Raw genomic sequence first — 24,273 nt, forward strand, 5'->3', positions numbered from 1 at the left:
TTTTTAAAAAATTAATTTTCAGGGGGCTAAGTAATATTTTTTTCTGGAAAGGGGCGGTAGGTAAGTATGAGAACCACTGATATATAAGGTAAAAGCCTGGTCCAAAAACAAGCTGATATTCTAGCTAATACTAAGACAAATATGTAAGAAAAAAGATTTTGAGGCAGTATAGAAGTGCCAAAAAAGAAATGTATGAACAACAAGAACTTCAGATTTAAGGAAAGGATGATCAATATGAACTGGGAAAATAGGGGACAGTACTATGATGTAGGCACTTAAGCAAGATTTTGGAAAAAAAAAAAAAAAGAGTATGATGTGGATAGGCAGAGGAGTAAAGAAAGGGTATTCAAAGAGGGAGCAACAAGAATAAGTATAAAAAATAGATCTACTTCACCTAAACACTGGAAACTCAAATTAAGTCTTTCAAGGCCAAATTCTCTTGGACCTTTAGTATAAAAATAATAACAACAATAAGAGCATTTACTTAACAGTTAATGTTTGCAAAGCGTATTACATTTGATCGTTTGATCCTCACAACAATTCTGAGAGATGTTGTTATATCCATTATACAGATGAGGAAACTGAGGCTGGGAAAGGTTAAGTGACTGGCCAAAGGTAACACGGCCAGTGAAATCTGAGGTATGATTCCAACTTGGGTCTTCCTGAACCAAGTCCAGTGCTCTATCTACTGTACTCCCTAACTGCTTATTTAAGAATCACAATAAATCTGAGACCAATTGCATAAGAACAAGATAAATATAACTGCTAAAGTTTTCTTTTGATAAAAGTACTAGCCCAGAGGCATAAAAACATAGACCTACCTTGATGTGTTCTAGCCAATGAGTAGATTCCAAGTTAGATAACCAGTGAGTTTCCTCAATGTTTGGGTATACAATCTCTTTCAGTTTTCTCAATGATTCTCTCATGACATGAATGTTGTGGATATCCAGAAAAACTAGTTCTGCATTCTGATATGCATCTTCACTTTCATAACCACCACCCTTAGCCTGGAAAGAAAAGACATCACAGGAAATCATGAGTGAACATAGCCACTGATAAATAACACTGTGAATAGCAATTAGTAGGAAGGACAAGGTTGTTCATCACCAAGATGACCAGGTAAGAAAAGTTCAGTACTCTTCCTCCTCTGAAAGGTTTCAGAAATGTTTAACCTGTTGAAACTCCCCTTCCTTGACTTCTGCGCTATTCTAGTTCTCCTCCTATCTCTCTGACCTCTTCTTCGTCTTCTTCAATGGCTCCTCTTCCTTTTTCCAACTCCTAAATTTGGTGATTCTTCAAGTTCTAGCTTTATTACTCTTCCCTCTACACTTTTCCTTAGATTTTATTCATTCCTATTGGCTTCAATTATTCCATCTATGCAGATGATTTTCAAATTTATGTCTCCAACCTTGGCCTATTTCTCAATCTTTAGACCTACATTTCTAGTTCCCTGATGGACATTTCCACCCAGACATCATACTGGCAGTCAAACTCATCATAGTACAAACCTGCCATTTTTTCCCCCAGACTTCTAAATTTCTGTTAACAGTACCACTAATTCTTCCAGGTTCCAAATCTTGATGTTATCATTTATTTCTTCATCTCCCTTACTCTCAATGAACAGTTGCCATGTATTATCAATTCTTCCTTTCCATACCCACTGCTACAGCTCTAGTTCATGCCCTTATTACCTTACATCTGGCCTAATACAACAGCCTTGTAACTTTTTTCAATCTATCTTATCCATTACCCCAGAATTAATCTTCCTAAAGCACTACTTTACATCATTCTCCTATGCAAAAACCTTCAGCAGCCTCCCCATTACTTGCATAAAGTCAGATTCTTTAGCCTAGAATTCAAATTCAAAACCTTTCATGATCTGGCCTCCACCTACCTTTCTATACTACAACTATTCTACTACATGGACCTTCCATTCAAGCCTAACTGGTATGTTCACTAGCCAGAGAAAGGAGAGGAGGAAAACAAGAGAGTAGAAAAATGATAGGACAAAGCAGCTTTCTGAAATCTCTTTTACCTCATTTTAATGTTACAAAAAGTTTTATGCTTATTAGTGCTTCCTCTAATTTTAATTTTTAAAAGTTCTTTACAAATTGAGAGAAAGACCAAGAAAAAAAAAGATAAAGTGCCAGAACAGCTTGGAAAACTATAAGTTTGACTAACTAGAACAAACTTAAAAGTAATAATACAAAATATTTTTAAACAATATAATGCTTTAAATTTAAATTGCTTGAACAGAAATAACAGCTATGAAACAATGTCCCTTAAGTCACTATCAGAATCTTATCAGAAAAAAATATTATAAGAGACTACTACATTCTTATTAAACTAAGGGACCAAATGATTTACATTCAACTTTTTCATGCATAGAGAAAAGTTAATTGAGAGCTCCCTACTAAAATCAATAGATTGGGATATGTTTTGTGCTCAGTTTCTTTTAAGACAAAGCAGCCATGATTATGAATATCTGTTTATCAACCAAAGAGAAATGATCTAGTTCCAAACAGCTATACCTTACCATAATTTATAATTGTGCAAAAAATCCTACAAAACCAACTGAGATATAAAAATGGCCAATTCATAAGGCATCACTGTTCAAGAAGTGCTAGACCATATGTAATTACATACCCTCTTTCATGCTTTGCCTCATCTAGTTGAGAGTGATTCAGGGTGCAGAGATGATAAATCCACTGCCCTTTGGAAACCTATTCTGTAGCTAGAAAACATCAATTTCTTTGGTAATATTATGCCCAATTCTTTTTTTCTTAGTTTATCCCATTACATTTTGATTTGTCTCTCCCAGAAGAAAATTAATTCCTCCATTCCTGGTCCATCTTTCATACACTTAAGTAATTTGAATAGCTAACCTATCTTTCAAAGATCTGGTTTTGATTTCCTTAAATTGCCCAATCCTCTTGACAACCCTTATTCTTCATTACTCCCCAGTTCAAACACATACACACGAATATATCTGCCGACATCTGCATAATACTTACCTGATTATGTATGGGCATTCAAATATGCCATTTCCTCCATCTTAATATAATAATTAATAAGCTCTATCTTAAACATTCAATCATGTCTACATACACATAAAAAAGACCAATTTCTACTTTAATAGAAAGAAGCCTTCCATTCTACTTTCTCTCCTTCCCTACTACACATCTCAAAACCAATCTACATCATTCCCCATCTGCTCCTTCTCTGGTACAGCCTCTGAATAAGAAGTGAGGTTCTTCCTGCCAAGGATGGCCCTTTAACTTCTGTTTTGGTTCCATTGCCTCTTTCACTCCTGGGAGTTTGCCCTTTGCCTGCCGTCTGCCTGTTTTTCTACCTGTCTGAACACAAAACACAAACACAAACTAGCAAACACACACACACTCTCTCTCTCTCACTCATTTTCTCTCTCTCTCTCTCTCTCTCTCTCTCTCTCTCTCTCTTCCCCCCGCTTCCTCCCTCCCTCTCAAACTTATTGATTTCCATCTTTTAAAAAACAACAACAAAAACTTCACTAGACTCTTTATCTTCTAAAACCATTTTCTGGCAAATCTCTTCTCCAATTAGGTGACCCAGTAGATAAGAGGGCTGGGACTGGAATCAGTAAAAGATGAGTTGAAATCCAACTTCAAAAATTTACTGAATGTCCTTGAGTCAGTTTACTCTGTCTACTTTAGTTTCCTATAAAACAGTGACAATAATAGTACCTACCTCCCAGGATGGTTGTAAGGATTAAATGAGGTAAAATCTCTAAGCAACTAAGAATAGTTCCTGACATATAGTAACCCCAACCCTCTCCTTCCTTTTCCTTTTCCTCTCTCCTTTCCTTCCTTCCTTCATTGTCTCCTCTTCTTCCTTTTACTTCACTCACTCTCTCTAATCCCTTGTAATCTGGTTTCAAAACTCATCACTCAACTGAAATTGTAGTTGCTGAGGTTATCGATCTCTTCATTGAAATACTATAGGATTTTCTTCAGTCTTTTTTCCTTCTTGAACCCTCTGCAATGCTGATCACCCTTTCTCTTGGGTTTTCTCTCCTCCCCCAGTTTTTTGTCTTCTTTTTTTAATTTTTTAAATTATTTTTATTTGTTTTAATCGACCAAGATCATCTTCTAACACTTCCCTCCCCATCCTACCTCCCCCAATCGAGAACACAAGAAAAATCCACAACAAATATGTATACTCAAACAAAACAAATTTCCATATTGGCCATATTAAAAATATGTTTAATCTCATTCTGCATTCTAAATCCTTCACTTCTTTACCAGGAGATAAGTAATAGCATGGTTCCCCATTAGTCCTCTAGAACCCCCAATTTTCATTTAAAGCATTAAATTGTTTAAAAGATATTTTTTATCATTACTTTTAAGTTTGTTCTAGTTAGTCAAACTTATAGTTTTCCAAGCTGTTCTGACAGTTTATCTTTCTTCAAATATGAATGAGAATTCAACCTGAATTTCAAATTTAGTCAAAAAAAGAAAGACTACACAGCATGGAACACCTCTTACTCTGTAATGCCTCTTCTTAAATCTTTTAAAATTACATGTTTGAACCACTGTTAATTCATTAAATAGCTATTATAGTTTAACTACTGACAAAGAAAAAAAGATAATCTCACCTTATTAGCAACAGCATTAACACTTGGTCGTGCATCAAAAATGAAGATTTTATGGGACTGAGCATTAGAATCCATGATAGCTTGAAGATATTTTTCATCTTCTTTGCTTCTCTTTCCACTCACGCCAACCATGGGCTGACTACATCGTGTGATTGTTGCTTGGCTTTCAGGATGAATCCATGATAAAACCTTTAATTAGTATAAAAAAATGAGGAACAAATTCTTTACATATAACTCTATTTCCCATTTTCCTATAAAATACCGTACTCTAAGTCTCAACTTTCTACCCAAAGCCAAACTCTAGCTGTGGAAACATGAGTACAGATGTTCCACACATCTTTTCCTAGGCAAAATCTGACATGAAGAAAACAAGTTAAAACAGTACTAAATTATGAGACTCATACCTGTACTGCAGTGTAGAAAGAAAGTACTACCACTTGAAAAAATAAAATACAATACAAAATATAAATGAGGCAGCCCTCCTCTTAGACTTCCTTTTTCTAAATGCCTGTGAAGGTTCTGTAAAGCTTCAGACCCTGTGAATATTGTACTCAATTTTTTAAAAAAATTACTCCAACTGATTTTTCTAGGAAGTGACATTTCATTACCGAATCATTCAATACAAATTTGTACAGCCATTTATAAGTTTTCATCAATAAATCTAGGGCTGAATGAGAGAGACTAAAGAAAATTTAAAATAAAGAAATGGTGAATCACTCACTGGACTAGTATTTGAGGGAAAATACTAGCAATCCTGTGTAGGATTTAGCTACAACTAAACTATCCTCTCAGACTGTTTCTTTAATTTAAATCTTTTCTCTGGTTTTAGTTTTCCTAAATAACCTGTTCTTTAATATGCCCAGTAAAAGTCCTACTGATACTGATACTTTTGTCTCCCATCTGTGCCTCTGTTTTTTTGTGTGAAATCTCAAATTCTCACATTCTCTAATCTTGTCATTATGTATAGCACAAAGGCATTTGCAAAACCACATCAAAGCTTCAAACTTACTGGGATCCGGCCCCTTGATCTGAAAGATGCCACTCTCTTCAGTTCCTCATCTGGAATATTTGCTGGCACCACCAGAAGAGACGGATATGTATCACACAGTTCATAACGTTCATTAATCTTTGTAATTCTCCAACTTTCATTGGGAATCCCCTACATTTTAAATAAAATACCTGGTTAAGTTACTTCCTAACCGAAGGTTCCAAAGGAAACAAAAGGGAAGCATGAAGACCAATCCTGAACCAGTTACTATTTATATTCAAGGCAGCCCTTCTTATCTTCATGGCATAGTTTCTCAGCTATTGAGATAATAGCATGCCTATTCCAATTTGGTCTTTAGGTTTTAGCCTAATTTAAGAATCTACATCTTTTCATTGATCTGGTAATGAATTATACAACCATTCATTCAACAAACTAAGCAATATCTACTCAGCGTATACTATGTGCTAGGTGCTCCTGGGGAATAAAAAAATGAATAATGTCCATTCCATCTTTAAGGAGCTAACAAATTAACATACTGTTCTGACTTATTAATTGCCTATAAAATCTTATTTATTATATATAGTTCTTATTTTCCCAAAGAAGCTAGATGAAAGACTATGTCCTCATTCCTTTAGTGTAAAGATTGTATTTAATAGTTTTATTTTTGGTTATTTTTTTACTCACAGAATTTAGGACTGTGTTGGTGAACCTATGGTAGGAGTAAACTAGTACTTCTCAAGAGGCTTATCAGGAGTTCTGAGAGAGCATTCAGGAATAAGGATGAGGGTAGGATGAATTGATTAATAACCCCACTCCACTTAACCCTGATATCCTTAGCAAGTAAGAACAATTCTATTGACTGAATCAAAAGCATTTCAACTAGGGAAAAGAAATTCATTGGCATTGGTTGAAGAGACTAGTTTGTGTCCTGTGAGAATGGTATAAAACTGGCAACCTATTTAGAACCTGCTATTCAAAGGTCTGGTAACGGAGAAAAGAGAACCAATCTAACCAACTCTGAAAATGAATCACTTTGGGGAGAGGAAAAGCCCAGGGCCTTTTAACTTTAAACAACTGAAGAACTGAAACTGTCCTCAGCATGCTAGAAACATCTCCTGAACAGAAAAGCAGCAGCTATCAGCACTTTGCACCAGAATCCTCTATACCTGTACTGATGAACCTATGACACGTGTGCAGGAGGGAACAGCTCCCTCCCCCTCTCCATGCACACCTGAGGACATTTCTCCCATTACCCACTCCCTCTGCCCAGCAGCCCAGTGGGAGCTCTTCCTCCCTTCCCTGGCTGGGTTAAAGCAGGGGGTTCACATGTGGCGTGCGGCGTGAGGGTTGTAGTTTAGGTCCTCTGTCTCTAAAAAGTTTGCCATCATTGCTCTATATACTAAGTAAAAGGTTGCTTCAGAATTCTATAAAGGACCTAGCAAAAAACTGTACCACACCTAAGGGGAACTTCAGGAGCACCTCCCTAGAGGGTGGAGGACTTCCAGAAACAAGGACTGTAAGTTACACTACCACCCCTTTTTTCAGTCACATGCTCTCTAAGCCTGAGGCCACATTCCCCTTGATTCTGTATGAACTAGTGGAAAAATGTGTCAAAGGCTTAAGAGAGGATGTTTTTGTGACAACTTGTCTTAGTAAACCATCTTATTAAAATACTTCTTTCTAAAAATAAATTCAATTTGCTAAACTAATTGATAAAAACCAATAATCATGAAAGGAAGACTGGTGGAAGATCATTAAAGTATTTCAATTGAAAAGACATTTCCCCTACCACCACCCCCAACCCTTAACACCTCAGGATTATCCCCGAAGCCTTTACAGGACACAGTAGCAAGTTTAGGGGATTCAACCTGGCCAGGAAGGAAATGCTGAAAGAAAAAGTCCAGTCTGAAAGCTAAAAGGAAGTAAAGGAGGGAAGTATCTGTGAGGGGACATGTCAAAATTCTGAGAATGAGGAATGGCTAGTCTGGATCCTTCTTCAAAATGGAAATTCCAGGAAGAACTCACCAATGGGAAAAGAGGGGCAAGAGAGAGGAAGGAGACGGGGGTTAAACCGTGTGGCAAAGTCTGGTGAATGAAACCTGGTCATCTGAGGCTCAGGAAAGTTAAACGAGGGGAACAATTTATATACTCAGGTCTTCCTGACTCCAAGACTAAGCCTTTATCCACTACATCACTCTTGCAATAAAATAGTTATTATACTAGTAGGTAGTGAAGTCCTCCAGCAAGGCAGGTCTTCCTCTTAACTGGATAACTACTTTTAGGGAATATTGTAAAGAGTTGGAGTAGATGACCTCTGAGTTCCCTTTCAGTTATGACTTGAACTTATGACTCTAGAGAACTGGTGCCAAGAAAAGGGAAGCCTATTATGAGTGATTAACTCAGGCAAATCAATCAATAACCTTCACACCATCACCACAATACTACTCTGAATTTTACGTATCATTTCCCCTAAACTTTATGTAGATCTAAAGCTTTTAAACTATTTTTCAGAATTTAAATCACAGAATCAAAATAATCTGCAAGCAATACCAAATATCAAGGTTAACTTCACTTTTTTAACCTAAAAACTGTTCAATATTCATGAAAAAACTAGATTTGTTTTAAAACTCTGCTTAGGTAAACAAAATTCACAGAAGATTTTTAATGCAATCTGGAAAAGCAAGTAAAAATCTCTTGATAGGCTGAAATAATGGTCCAAGATTATTACTTATTAGTTAACGAATGAAGAGGTTTTACTCTACTAATCAAATTCAAAGGAGAAAAGAGCTTACCTGCCTTCGGTATTCCAAAAGAGGGTCATAGAGCTTCCATCCATTTTCTGAAAATACCTCTTTGTATTCAAATGCAAAGAGAGGCTATGAAAGAATAATTACACAAAATTGCTTATAAAAATTTACCATTTATCCTATTACAACTTAACTGTACATATGACAAACTATTGTTCCATTTTATCATGACTCTCTAATACATACAATAATCAGAAATACATGAACATATCCAAAATAATGTAGTCAAAAACTTTATATACATAGCTTTTGATATTTTGATTTTGATTTTAATGCCTTTCCTTTTCAAAAGCTTCAATTTTCTTCTATTTGATTTTTATATTTTTTTCTTTCTTTTTTTCTTTTGAATTTACTCATACAACCCCATGACTCAACTGTATATATTGAGCTGATCTGGGTATTTCTTTCTAAATACCCACGTCAGGGGGGATTGTATTTTTATAAAAATCCAAGATTTAATTGTATTTTTATTATATCCAAGATTTAATTTTTTATTTTGTTTGAGAAAAATTCTCAGGGAAAGAAACTTGCTGATTCCTTAATCCAGAGAATGAACTGTTTGCAGAGAGATGCCTGAAGAACCTACATTTAATCAAGAGATCCAGAATGAACTTTGGGTTGCAATTGATTGAACTGATGGGGTTTGTTGCATCGAGCGATCCAGAATGAACTTTTGGGCACAAATGAATGGACTGATGGGTTTTGAACAGCTACTTTAATTGTACATGTTATACCAATAGGGGACTGCCCCCAATTGGTTTCTTGTCAATGCGCTTAGCAAAACATTGGTTTTGCTTTCTCTCTTTTCCATTTCCCTCTTATCTCTAACTATTGTAGTTAAAAGACCTTTGTAGGTATAAGATGTTTGTGTAAAATGATCACTTGGGGTGACTAGGTACCCAAAATGATCATCAGGGGGGATTGTGTAAATAGAATTAGCTATAGCCCATTCATAGTTAAACTCTTACTTGCATAGAAATGATGTAATCCTCACCTTTCTTAGTGGGGAGGGAGGACGAGTTACCCACATGTGACAATAAGTAACAAATCAAAAACAAGGGGCTGCCCTTTGGGCAGTCCAAATCAATGTAGAGACGGCCATTTGTCCGCTTGAATTGGAGGTGGACCCACGGGAAGTGACGAAAGACACTTTCTCTTTAAGTATGTTGGTTACTTCCTGTGGAGGCAGTTCCCGCCTTGAACTTGGTGCTGAAGGAGCTCCTGAGACCACAGAACGCTTACACTCTGTATTATCACGTGGGTAAGTTAGGCTGACTTCCTTGGCCTAGCTGGGCCGCTTCCAAACTCTGCCTTAAGCAGGCACTAGCCTATCTGGTTGCTAGGCCTTGAGGTTTGCAGCCTAATTTATTTAGCCTTTTAACCTTCTCTCTCGTCCAGGCCTCTGCAGACCTGGACTAGCCTCTCCCTTTCTCTTTATTCCCATACTTTTGCCTTCCTAATTGTAAATAAAGTGCCTTAACCCGATGCTGACTTGGGTCTGATTTAATTACGGAATCAACCTGAATTGTTGATTCCTGGCAGCCACACTTTAAATACATATCTATATAATACCTAAAGTTCCCTCTTACAGTAGGCATATGTCTTATTTCAGTAACCTCTTGCTGACCTACAGAGAAAAATGGTTTGTGAAAGGTTTTGTTTTGTCTTTGTTCTTTTAAGAAATAAAATGTTAAAAGGCATTTCTTCAAATTTGATTACTACATATCAGAAATATCATAAATTTGTTTGGGTAGATTATACATTTGATATAAACATTATACCAGAAAGTATTTGAGTACATATTAGTTTCTCATTTTAACAGCATACAAACAAACCAAAGTTTTATGTTCCAACCAAACATTTTAATGGAATAAGTTCTACCTTAAAACTTTATGTAAGATACACATTACTTTTCATCTCAAAAACAGTCTGAAGAGAAAGGTTTTTCTATTTTTTTTTCCTCAGAAGAGAAAATTTCCACTTGAGTTCCACCCTGATATCACATCATTTACCAAAGAGGACACTGGATACTGGAATGATCTGCCTATCAAACACAAGGCTAGAAAAGCCCTAACCAGCTAGAAAAGCTTCAAGTCCATGCTGTTTCTAAAATTCTAAGATGCCTACAGGGCAGAGTTGAAGATATCAAATGGCATTTGATGTGTGGCTAAAACTTAGAAAAGAATTCAGGGCTGGATATATAGCTTTGGGGAATCATCTGTATAGTGATGAGCCCATGGTAAGTGATAGGATCTCTGAAAGAGGATACAAAAAGAGAAGAGGACCCAGAAGAGAACTTTGGTGGTTGCCCAAGGTTAGAAGGAAGGGGTATTGATAATGAAAATGCATCTCAGGCAGAACAGTCATAAAAGTAGTAAGAGAACCAGAAGAGGAAACAACCCAGGAGAGAAAGGTCTCAGGAAGAGAGAAGGATCAATAATATCAAATTCTATAGAGGTCGAGAAGGATGAAATCTGAGAAAATTCCATCAGAGTTAGCAATCAAGAGATTGTTAGTAACTTTGAAAAAAGCTGTAGCTGAGTGATAAGTCTTTTTACGAAGCTATTTGTGATTGGTGCTAGTAAAACCCAAGAAGTCACAAATCTTTAAAGTAATTATTATATCAATGTCTGTCACAGAAGAAACATCTTACCAAGTTATTGGACACAGGAAATGCATATTTCATTAGATTCTCAAATATGGATCTTCTTGTTCGCCCCTCTGGTTTATGAGCAAACCGTAGATTCCGAATATCCTAGAAAAGATTAGGAATTAAATCAGTCAACCAAAGCTTCTAGTATCCTAAATGTATCAAAATCATGTGTATTTTTTTTCATTATACCTCCAAGGAATAGCTTCTCTATGATTCTCTTCTACCATTAATTCTTTTAACTTCTCTTGTCTATTAACTCCTCTCTGACACACATTTTCACTGTATCTTCTTTTCACTAGCATTTTCCTAATGGGCCAGGGGAAATTGCTGTTGTTCACTGGTCTCTATTTCATCAATTCCATGCATAACTTTGCTCTGTGTGAACGAAATTTATTTTTCTGGGGTCACACACTTGACTTCATCTCCTGTCAACCATTTGACCCCAAAAGGAGGACTGTGTGAGAGAAATCATGGGTAAATTGGGTCACCTGAGTCTACATAGGTCTGAGTGATTTGGGGTTACCTACACGTCATCTAGCATAAGTCACAGGAGTGTGGCCTATGAACTTGATCCGGACATGACTGAATTTGACCCAGAAGTGAGAATGAGGATAAAACAGATGAACAAGGAAATGTTCGCACTCTATCTTGGGTGATGGGCCAAGAAAGCTACTGTTGGAAGTCAGGCTGAGATCACCCACATGGTAGTTAGATTAGACTATTTTACTATTTACCTACCCAAGTGATTCTAATAAACTATTAATTTAATGCCATTCTCATAATTTTAATTCTTACAGCTCTATTCTATAATCATCTAGTGTTAAAAATAGTTTTAAGTTTTTCAATTGCAGGTGGCAATGTTAATTGCAGAACAAAGGTGAGATCAAGGATAAAGTCAGGCTGGGCCCAAAGATTCCAAATGAACTCAAACTACTGTCCTCAAAAAAGCTGGCGTTTTTTTGGCTCAAGTCAAAGCCTTAATTTATGGTCAAGTCTTCAATATGCTTCCACCTAATTAGCATCAGAGTGTCCAAAATTGCCTCACTTTATACAAGTATACAGGGTTTGGGAGATTTAAGGAGAACTAGACCTATGATGTCATCACTATAGGAGTTCTCAGTGAGGAACCTCCTCCATGAATAGATTGACACCAACTCTGTAATTCAGAAAAATAACAGCTAACATTCATATAATTCTTTATATATACATATATTATATATATTTGTATTTATATATATATATATATACACATATATATCAATTCATTTACTCTTCAGAACAACTCTATAAGGTAGGTGTTATCCTTATTTTACAAATAAGTACAAACCATCTGAAAAAAGTTAAATGACTAGGCCAGGCCCCAGTCTGCTAAGTGTTCCAGCTAGATTCTGACTTCAGTTCTTCAAGATTCCAGCTCTTTCTTATTGCTCTCTCCCACCTGCCCTGGCCACCCCCAATGTGGCTTCCCAGAATTCTTGTCCTTTTTTTTTTGTGGCTCTATTAGAGAGTGAGGAAAGAGGCAAGCATTTTATTATGTGCCTATTATATACCAGATACTGTGCTAAGCAGTTTACAAATATTATCTTATTTGATCATCAGAACAATTCTGGAAGGTAGTTATTATCTCTTTTTTATAGTTGTTTTTTAAAATAAAGGTATTTAAAATAAACAAAGAAATCTAGAATTATTTCCTTAACAAACAAGTGATGACAGTTGTTGAGACGATAGTGAAAAGCATTTTGAAAAATAAGGAATGAGGCAGTATTTGTCCACTTTACTCTTTCAAACTTCTTTACATTATTCAAAATATGGCTCATTTTAGACCAAATAAAGACTACTAAGGAGCCAAAAAGTTCTACTTGACATATAACAAAATAAAAGACTACTTCACTGGAAACCTATAAAAAATGATCAGACTCTCAGGAGTCTTTTTTTTTTTTTATGGGAACTTCAAAACATTTCTCAAAAGAATTACTAAGTGGGGGTAGGGGGCTGGGGGGCTCAATGGTTTGAGAGCCAGATCTAGAGTAGGAGATCCTTGGTTCAAACCTGGCCTCAGACACTTCTCAGCTGTGTGACCCTGGGCAAGTCACTTAATCCCCATTACCTAGTCCTTAAAGCTCTTCTACCTTGGAACCAATACACGGTATTGATTCTAAGATGGAAGATAAGGGTTTTAAAAAAAATTACTAAGGTAGGCATCAGAAAGAATACTAACCATTTAAAGCCACTCTTCTATATAATGGCAGGGCATCCCTCCAAATAAATATACAGAAGTGGTGAGACTGGAGGGACAGGAGTCAAACAACTTCAAATGAATGGAATAATGAAGGGCAAAAACACAGACTATATGAAGGTAAATGGTTCAAATATGACAAATGAATCTAAATTTTAGCTTATTTTATAAGTGCCATTGGCTATTGGCATAGCAACAACTCAATTAAAAAATTACATCCTATTTTTCAACCACTATTTATGAGATAGAAACTATAAAGAATGAGAACTTTTTCATTTTTGTCAACATAATTATTTTAAAACTTCTAAATTTAAGCAGAAAAAAATGATAAAAAAATTTTTAATACAAAAAAATATGAATAATTGAAATAAAAATATCAAAATGAATACTCTTCCCTTTTCTGATTTTTTGGGGGTATGCTTTGTTGTTTACCAAATCATGGTTATAGACACAGTTCCTCAAATATTATTATGCACATTATAGATACTCAATAAATATCAAATTAGCTAAGTTTACATGCATGCAAGCTCTTATCTACTACTTATCAAATTTTACATACACTACTCATTAAGTTAATTAATGTTAAAGTATAAGATATACTTTATTATTTTCTGGGGAAATTTTTTTTAAGAAAAAAAATTTTAAGTCAAAATGAATTCATTCACAAAGGTAAGTAAACTTGCCTTGCACACAGTTTCTAATCCATAAGAGTTTTCACCTCGACTAGAAGCACCACCAATTTTTTCTACTCTACTGATCACACCAAGTGAAGCATCTAAAACAAATGGAGGATCCTGAGAATTAGAGGGAGAAAAATTGTTATTCACTAAAACTGAGAAAAAAATTATATTCACTGCATATCAAAATAATCTTGATTAGAAACATTAGGAGCATAAGGATTCTATTATACCTTACCCTTTCCATGCTTTTGAAATACAACCGATAATTTGTAACAGTCAAAGTTCCTCGTACAGCCCCAGTGAATGGGCATATATAAGTAACATCTTTGGCTGAAAAGGAAAAGAATTCACAAGTTATAATTACATAGCATTTTAAGAAATTCATTCTCAGTTGTTAACATAGATATAACTTAAAGGGAATGTGTTTGTGGTTCTAAAAGCTCAAAGGCCTTTCACTCAGAATCTTTCTTAGCAGTCAAGGGGTCTTAGGAATCCATACTATCTAGCAATCCATTCACATAATCTCTTCCACAACACCTCTAACAAACTACATCTCTGTTAAGAAGGAAAGTCATTCATTTGTTGAGCAGCTCTATTAGAGTAAAATTTTTATAATGAACTAAAATCTTACTTCTATTTATTGAGCCTAGTTATTAAACAAGTTGTTAAACTAAAGTCTCACCTTTCTCACATGCTTCAAATATCTGAAGAGAACTATTATGTCTCCTCCTAGTCTTCTGGCCTTAACTTTGCTATTTATTTGATATAAAACCCTAATCAAGTCACAAACTCCTCTGAGTTCCTATTTCCTCTTTTGTAAAATAAAAAAGGTTCCCAGACTTTTAAGTATCAATTGAGACAGGTCTATGAAATTTCTCTGAAATTGTATGGAAGTTAGTTTTATTTTTTAAAAGTGACAATAAATACTCCAATGCCTAATCTTGGTGTGGAGGCTTATGTTCTTAGTATAGCTTATGGGAAACCAAGATCCAAAAGTTCATATCAAGTTCCTACCAATGCAGTAATATCTGACAACTATCTGTGCCTACATCATCAAAGGCAACCCTGACTAAATATCAAGAGGCTTTTCACCAGAAGGGTTGACCATATAATAAATGGTAATCATGGTAAGTTTTAAAAGGTACCAATTAGTGACAGTGGAAAGGAATCATAGCTTTCAAATTATCAGAATCCCATTTGTTATTCTGGTTACTATCTCACACTATTGACATATGATGAATTTACAATTCACTATTTTACTCCAATTTTTTCCAAAAAGCAGAATGACATTAAACTGGGAAGGACAGAACAAAAATGGGTACCAGGGAAGGCAGACTGCAAACAAGTAAGAAAATGAGTACTTAACTAGCCTCCTGGTGCTCAAGTTACTTAGCCTATACCTTAATGGAATGAAATAATTCACGGCATGATTCTTAAAGTACTGGTAATTTTAAAGGAACTGTGGATACAGGAAAGATGAAGAAAAGAAGCAAAAAAAATCCAGTCTCTTTTATATTAATTGCTATTGAAAACAAGTATGTGATTTAATTTATTGCTTATAGATTTGATCCTTTTAGTTTAGCCTATAATTTCAGCTTTTTGACATCTTTTATATCTCGGTTGTCATCTGCAAATCTGATATACACAGCAGTTACTAGTCTCTTTTAAAGAAATCCATACTTCCTACCATTCTGTCTTTTCTATCTTCTTTTCTTCCCAATATTACATGTATATTCATCAATTTTTCTTCTCAGATCCAAACAGAATTAGGCACTTAATAAAATTTTTTAAAGGATCATCACATGTGCTTTTGCTTCAGCTGAAGGCTAAGAAAAATTTGTTTTTTCTCTAATATAGATATTTAACCAAAGCTATTTCACAGAATTACCCAGAATAGAATAAATAAAGTAAAAGTATCAGGGTAAAAGAGTTTTAAACTTCACTTGCCATTCTGAGATATAAACTGAATGCTTTTTAAGTATAGAAGGAAAACACTGGATTAAAGCTACCAGCTTAAAAATGGAGAGAATGTTTTCTTCTAAATAAACTAATGCCATTTTCTGAGGAAAAAAAAAACAAAGGAAGAATATAAAGAAAAATATTAATAGATAGTGGCAATCCAGTGCTTTTATAGTATCTAAGTAACCCCAACATTCAGTACCTTAGTTCAAATATAGAACCCATCATTTTGGTCAGGATTTCAGCAATGGCCCTTCAGATCTCAATCATGTCAGAAATTCTGGCTACCTTCAAAGAAAGCAAAGCAAACCAGAGGGCGGAAAGGAGCATAACCTAGTTTATGCATTTTCTAATAGTTTTAATATGAAAAATATAGATAGGCCTAAATATGAGCTCATAGGACATATTAATAAACAGTAAAGTTTGCACATGGCTAGTTCAATAGACAGGCGAGAGGTATTTTTGTGATAATGGAGTCATTCTCTGTGTTGTGGTTTTAAATGAGATAATATTTTTATAAAGTTCTTTGCAAAACATAAAGCACTATATATTTAGTCAACCAAAAAGAAAAAATAAAGTTATATAGAAGCCATCTTCACATACCCATATCTTTAATATTTTCTCCTGGAAGCAAAGGTGGTTCTTCCATTTCTGCTAATTTGTTAGTCTCCCTCAGGACCTAGACAAAAAAAAAGGGGGGGGAGGAGGGGATGGGAGATTGGGACAAGAAATGTATATGCTCAGAATATTTAAAAGTTGTTAAGGTTTTTTGTTATTCATTTTTTTAAACCCTTACCTTCCATCTTAGAATCAATACTGTCTATTGGTTCTAAAGGCAGAAGAGAAGGACTAGGTAACAGGAGTAAATGATTTGCCCAGGTAGGAAGTATGTGAGACCAGATTTGAACCTAGGACCTCCCATCTCTAGGCCTGGCTCTCAATCCACTGAACCACCTAGTTGTCCCCAGAATATTTAAAAGTTTGATAGAATTTTCCTGTGAATCCATAAGGACTAAAAGTTTTTCTTTGTTTATTCCCTGCTATCTTTGGGAAGTTCCTTTATAACTGGTTCTATTCCACACTCTAAGACAGGATTATTTAAAATTTTTATTTGGTCTTCTACTAGTTTGGGTATTTTAATTTTTGAAGACATTCCACTTTTCCTTTTGTACTCTCAGTTTTGTTAACATATAACTCTCTATAACATATATTGGTCTTCATAATTATTTTAATTTCTTTTGGTTTTATTGTTATTTCACCTTGTTCATCTGATATTTTGTTAATTTGATTTTCTACTCTTCTTTTTAATTGGATTATCTAAAAGCATATCAATTTATCTCTTTTAAAAAGAAGTTAGCTTTTAACTTTATTATTTCCATAGTTTTTTCTAGCTTATATATTTCTCCTCTGATTTTTAGTATTTCTTTTTCTGATTATTTTAGGTTTTTGATTTGTTAGATTTCCAATTTTTAAAAATGTATATTCAATTAATTAATCATTTTCTATTTTTTCATGTATATTTGCAAGTATAAAAAAGTCTAAAAAAATTTGCAAGTATAAAAAGTATTTAAAAATAGGTTTGTTATATGAGCTCTGCCTTTAGGACAAAAAGAAAGATATAAGCACAATTATCAGGTAAGAAATAGCAAAACTTGACTCCAATTAGATAATAAGAGTCGTATTATGTAATGGATAAAGGGCTAGAATTGAAATCAGTAAGAACTGAATTTGAATAGTGCTTGGCATTTATAAGTGACATGACCCAGGGATGGGAAGTCACAGATTCTGTGATTCTCAGTTTTCTCATTATTAAATGGTGATATTAATATCTATATTAAATTTTTAATATACCTATATTATCTATCTCAGATGGTATTGTGAGACAAGATAATCTATGAAGTGCTCTGCAAGTCTTAAAGTGCTATATAAATTTAATTAACTATTATTATTTCTAAAAAAAGATATGAAAAGGCAGAAAAGAGAAGAATCAGAGACATAATTCTTGCACGACAAAGAAAATTATTTCTTTGGCAGGAAGCAAATTCAGGAGAAGGAGATGAGAGGAAGAATAAAAATAGTACATTAATAATTATGATATTAGTCAAATTCTTATTGTTTACATAATTTAGCTTTAATTTTTGCTATAAAAGAATATTCAAGAGTATTTGACTGTTAAACTGAATTCTACGATACTATGCTTCCAAGATGCTAAACTATATGCTAAACTCTAAATTAGGTCTATTAATAGGAACTCTGATGCATAGCTTACTCTTATAAATGCCTTTTAAGAAATCATTTAAGGGGCAGATAGTAGCATAGAAGATAGAGCACCCTGCCTGGAGATGGAAGGTCTTATATTCAAATGTGGCTTCAAGACATTTCCTAGCTGTGTGACCCTGGGCAAGTCACTTAACTCCAACAATGTAGACATTACCACTCTTCTGCCTTGGAACCAATACTTAGTCTCAATTCTAAGAAAGAAGGTAAGGGTGTTTTGTTTTGTTTATTAGAGGGGGAAAAAAGAAAGCATTTATACCAAATCTCCTTTTACACATCTTCTTTTGCTCATAACAAAGAGACACATTTCCATGTGAACTAGCCCAGTATAGCAACAATCATCCATACTATGGCACTTACCTATAAAAAGGTTATTTTTATAACTCTTACAAATATTCCTAGGAGGGCTTTATGAGTAAAGTTCAGAAATTCATGAATAATCTTTTTTCCAGCAGTAGCTATTGAAAAAATAGCAAAAGAACTTCAACATTGCTCATTTTAATATAAATATAGCTTGAAATGAATAACATCTATATTTTGGAGTCAGAAGTGCTGGAATGTTTCAGCATAAAAGTTTAAAGTTTTATCTGTGAAAGACACAGCAAGGAATGTAAAAGTCTATTGAGGCAGAAAGAACATAGAAAATGTTCCTTTCATTATAACTCTTGCTTGGAATACTGAAAAACCATAGCAACTACATCCATTGAAGCATTATAGAGACCAAATCCAATTCACATCAGGGATGGAAGGATTGCTCAACATTTGGAAAAAATAGGATTGTTTTTATAAATATAATTAATTTTTTTTTAAATTACTATAATCATTTGTCTGTTTTTAAATACTAAAAACCATGGGCACAGAAGAACCGTTCTGAAATATGATCTATTAATGAAAGAAACAGAAAAGGCCTTTTGCAAAATATCATTATCATGTATTTTTTAAAAAAGCAAATAATTGTGAGTATTTTGCCAATGACTTTTTCTGTTTCATTTAGTAATAAACTTGTAATTTTTGTTTCTTATAAAAATTAGAAAAAGGAGGAGAAAAACAAGGAGGATAGAGAGGAATCAAGAAAAAATTTTTGAAAGAGATGGCTCTTCGGTTGAGCCCTGAAAGGATCTGGAGGACCCAAAAGGCAAAGCAGAGAAAAGAGAGAAGAAAAAGCATTCCAGGTATGTAAGAAAGACTTTACAAAGTTATGGAAACAGGAAATGTAACATTATATAAAGAGGAACTTGAGGAACAATTAGAAAAAAAGGAGAGTTCAGCTGGACCTGAGTGAGACTATAAGTAACCAGCTTAGAAAGACAGCCTGGAACCATATTATGATGGGTTTTAAATGAAAATGAGAACTCTATTTTCATCTTGTTGACTTTAGGTTAAGTCACTTAACCTTTATAGATCTGAGTTTCCTCTGCAAAAATGAAAACACTGGAATAGATGATATCTTCTTTGAAGCCTTGATCATGAGTCCATATTGCCTAACAAATCAAGTTCTAATACCTTTCAATGTCTTCCAAAATTTTGCCCCACTCTACCTAACCAACTCAATATGCAGCATTCATTTCAGAAGAAATGTCTACTCATTTTCACTGTGCTAATCATTTGTGTTAATGGTTTTCCTCTTAAGGGTGTGTGAAGTAACAGAAATAGTACTGAACTCTTGTGGCCTTAATATGTATTCATAAGAGATCTGAATTCTAGTTCCAGTTCCATGTCACTTTAGGCAAGTCACTTGACTTCTTCTGACCTCATTTTTCTTTTGTCGTAAAACGAAAGGATTGGAATAAATATTTCAGGTCCCTTCTAGCCTAAAAATTCTATGATTCTATTAAGCTATGGGGCTAGTGACATGGAACAGATAGATAATAAAGTCAGGACCCAAAAATATCTCTACACATTTGAGCAAAGAGATCAATACAGTCCACTGAAAGGCTTTATGTGAAGTCCTACATTTGGATTCAAAAAAATTAACTGGACTAGTTCAGGATAGGCAAAATATAGCCAGATTACAGTTTGTGTAAAAAAAGATCTGAAAGTTTAATAGACTTCAACTGAGTCAATATGATTCTGGAATGAAAAAAAGCTGAATCTAACTAGTAAGTTCTTTTATGATGAACCCAGTCCAGAATGAAGTGATAGTCTTATTGTGATACGTCCTGATAGTGGCACAACTGGAACTTGTGATCAATTCAGACTATCATATTTTAGGAAGGATATTTACAAACTAAAGAGAATTTAAAACAGGGCAACCAAAATGGTGAATATTTTCAAAACAGTAGGAGTACTAGTTGAAGGTGTTTAAGCTGAAGAAGACTGGGAAGGACATGATAAGAGTGATTATAGAAGAAGGACTAAACTTGTTCTACTTGGCCTCAGTGGACAAAATTATAAATAATGGGAAAAACTAGAGAGGCAGTGATCCATTCAATGTTAGGAAACATTTGTTAACAATAAGAGTCCCCTCAGAGTAGATGGGTAGCCTCATAAAATACTAGATTCCTCCTCACTAAAGGTCTTCTAATAAAGACTAGTAGGAGAATGTTATAACTATATATCCAAACAGTTGTCAGGTGTCACCGGTGATTCAATCTTCACATCTCTTGTTTCTGTCCCCTCTTCCCTCTCTACATCTACCATTACACTAGATTATTTAAAAAGTCTGCCTATCTCCAGGTGCTTTCTTCTATAATACATCCCCTACAGAACTGGCAAAATAATCTTGAACTAGAGAGGTCTGGCCATGTCATTCATTTGCTCAAAAATCTTCAATGCCCCTCTAATGTCTCTAAGATAAAACACAAATTCCCAACCTGAAACTTAAAGCCATCCACAATCTGAATTCAACCTACCTTTCTAGTGTTACTTTATATGATCCCCCCACCCCTTTACCACTCTATGTTCAAGCTAAACTCAACTACTTGCTGTTCCTGGCATGACATGCTATGTCCTGCATCTGGGGATTCACATGGATCTCTCTCACCCAACCCTCTACCATCACCACCACTTCCCTGAACTCCCCTCCCCAGCCCTGTTCACCCCATAAGTGGAATGAACACAGGACCACATAGGCACAAAATGAAAAAGAGATTCGGAGGTTATATAATCCAACCAGAACCTAACCCAGAATCTTTCAACAACATCCCTAATAAATGGTCAAGCAGATTTTACTTGAGAGTAAGGAGACATCTCTATGTGGTTGGGAATTGGAAAGGAGAAGGGTATAACTCATTTTTGTTTTTGCATTACTAATAGGAAACTTTCCTTATAACGAACCTAAAGGTACCTCTCTACTGGCACAAAAAAGGCATTTAATAAATGTTTCTTCATTCACTGATTGATTCTCTGTTCCCCTCAGGTGCAATTATTCTTTCCCTCATTAAATATTCCAATTCTGGATTTCTCCTTTGCACCCTCATTCTATAATGTGCCAAGCTTTGTACATGGCATCATTACCCCTTTCCCACCCCAAAACACAAATAGAACTTAAATCCTTAAAAGAAGAGTGTGTAATTTTTATCTTTGTATCCTTAACACCTGGAAGAGTCATAGTATCTTTCAAATAGTAAATGTTTTAGTCAGTAAACGAACATATACTAAGTATTTATTATTTTCCAGGCACTATCCTAAGAACTAAAGATACAAATAAGGTCAAAATCATGGTTTCTGCCTACAAGGAGCCCAAATTCTAATAGGAGAGATAATATGTAAATAATTACCTTTGTACAAGATTGAGAGAGTATAGATAGAAGTAATCCCTAAGAGAAGGCACAATCAGTAGGAGGGACCTGAAAGACCTCCTACTGAAGGTGGGATCTGAGATGAATCTTGAAGCAAACTAGGGAAGTTGAGAGATGTGGGAAAAACATTCCAGGAAAGGGGAAATAGTCAGTGAAAAGCTATAGAAAGGATAGAGTGTTGTATAACAAAGAACGAGTACCCTGATCTAGGTTGTGAATTGCTTTAAAAGCAAAACAAAGCATTTTGAACTTGATTCTGGGGTAACAAGGAGTCATGAGTCAAAACTCCACCATTTCCCCTCATTCCCTGATAGAAACAGCCCAGGATCCTGAGCCCAACAGACTAGGGGCAGGAGAGAAGGAGGAATGTTGACATAATCAGACCTGCACTTGAGGAAAATCACTTTGGCAGCTGAACGAATGATGGATTGGGAAGAAATTTGAGGCAGGGAACCAATTAGAAATCTACTGCATACTCTTGATAAAGCCTTCATTAAAAAAAAAATTCTACTGCAATAATCTAGCCCTGAAGTAATAAAGGGAACTAAAGGGAGATATTAATAAGGCAGAATTGACAACTTTTGACAACAAATTAGATATGTGGGATGAATGAGAGTGAAGGATCTAATTTAGACCAGGAGGATGGTAGTACCTTCCACTATACTACGCAGGTTGGGAAGAAGGAAGGGCTAGAGGAGAGTTCTTTGATGGACACATTAGAAGAGTGGTTCCCAAACTTTTTTGGCCTATTGCCCCCTTTCCAGAAAAAATACTACTTAGCCCCCTGGAAATAATTTTTTTAAATTTTAATAGCAATTAATAGGAAAGATAAATGCACCTGTGGCCATCACTGCTCCCCTGGATCACTGCAGCACCCACCAAGGGACGGTAGCGTCCGCTTTGGCAATCACTGCATTAGAATGCGAACTCTGTGGTTTGGAACTCTTTTTTTACCTTTCTTACTTAACACTGTCGACTGACTACTATTGACTAACATAATGAATTTAAATGTCGACAGGACAGTCAATTTAAGATATCCGAAAGATAGTTGATAATTAATGAGACCTAGATATATCTATCAGGGAATCATCTGTTTAGAAATAATAACTAAACCCATTCAGCCTAATACACAATACACCACAGGAAGGAATGAAAAAAAGAAGCATTTATTGAGTATTTACTATATGCCACACATTGTGCTAAGCTGTCTGGATACAAATACAAGGAAAAAGACAGTCCTTGCCCTCAAGGAACTTACATTCTTCACAAAATGGAGATGAAAAGTGGGAGGTAGATTGACATAATTTTAAGAGTCCAGAAAGTCAGGAACAGAGCTAGGTGAACCAATGTAGAAATGTTCACCTAGGGTCCCTTCATAAAATGGGAATTCCAAAAGGAACTCACCAATGGGAGAAGGGGTAGGGAGGGGGCAGTTGTTATAAATAAATATTCCTGGATGAGCAGGGATGGCAGGATGTTCCAGGAGGAGGAGACATCAAAAGCTGAGGGAAAATCTAGGATGAGAGTTGTAGAGATAGGATCTTGAATATTAAGAAGTCAGGGACAAAGCCAAAAAGGGAAGTAGAATATAAAAACGGATAAAGTATAGAAAAAAAAAAAAAAGAGGACTCAGAACAGTCTTGGGTGGGGAGGGGTACCCATGGTTAGTGGGTGACAAGAATAAAGATCCAGAAAAGGAAAGATCATATCAGTAAAAGAACCAAAAGAGAAAAACTAAATGAAAAACCAGAGTCAAGTTAAGCCAAATCAGCAACATATTAAGCACTTACTATTTGCCAAGCACTCAAATACAAGCAGAAAGTTATTACCCTAGAGGAGTTTGCATTTTGATGGCAGGAAATAATACATAAAAGGAAAGCTGAAAGTGGAATGAGAATAAAAAATACTCCCTCGCAGAAATATGGTAGAGAAAGCCTGGTGAATCAGGAATAAAACCTAGAAAGAAATAAAAACACAGTTGGTCTGTATATTTTCCTTAAAATAAAGTTCTAAGACCAATCAATCAGAAGAGGGGTCCACAGAGGCAGTCCAGGGTTGCAGTGAACTTCCAAGTTAAAGAGACTTCTGTGGCATGGTTGAGAAAGTCCACGGACAAGAGTGGTCTATGAAGGTTCAAATCTGGCCTCAGACACTTCCCAGTTGTGTGACTGTGGGCAAGTCACTTAACCCCCATTGCCTAGCCCTTGCCACTCTTCTGCCAGAAGGTAAGGGTTTGAAAGAAAGAAAGAAAGAAAGAAAGAAAGAAAGAAAGAAAGAAAGAAAGAAAGAAAGAAAGAAAG

General features: G+C 35.2%; 1 protein-coding gene across 1 annotated transcript in view; it reads right to left on the minus strand.

Annotated features, from left to right (window-relative positions):
- The window catches only part of MTMR2 (myotubularin related protein 2), a 95,899-nt gene that overhangs the window by 16,903 nt on the left and 54,723 nt on the right, over nt 1–24,273 (minus strand). The window contains exons 3-10 of the mRNA XM_044666237.1: nt 16,560–16,635; nt 14,233–14,327; nt 14,001–14,111; nt 11,082–11,183; nt 8,414–8,497; nt 5,643–5,792; nt 4,634–4,822; nt 822–1,007 (exon numbers count right to left, since the gene is read on the minus strand). Of these exons, the coding sequence (XP_044522172.1) occupies nt 822–1,007; nt 4,634–4,822; nt 5,643–5,792; nt 8,414–8,497; nt 11,082–11,183; nt 14,001–14,111; nt 14,233–14,327; nt 16,560–16,635 (993 nt within the window). The remainder of the gene's footprint in view (nt 1–821; nt 1,008–4,633; nt 4,823–5,642; nt 5,793–8,413; nt 8,498–11,081; nt 11,184–14,000; nt 14,112–14,232; nt 14,328–16,559; nt 16,636–24,273) is intronic.

This window comes from Gracilinanus agilis, chromosome 3 (assembly GCF_016433145.1).
Source record: "Gracilinanus agilis isolate LMUSP501 chromosome 3, AgileGrace, whole genome shotgun sequence".
Lineage (NCBI taxonomy): Eukaryota > Metazoa > Chordata > Mammalia > Didelphimorphia > Didelphidae > Gracilinanus > Gracilinanus agilis.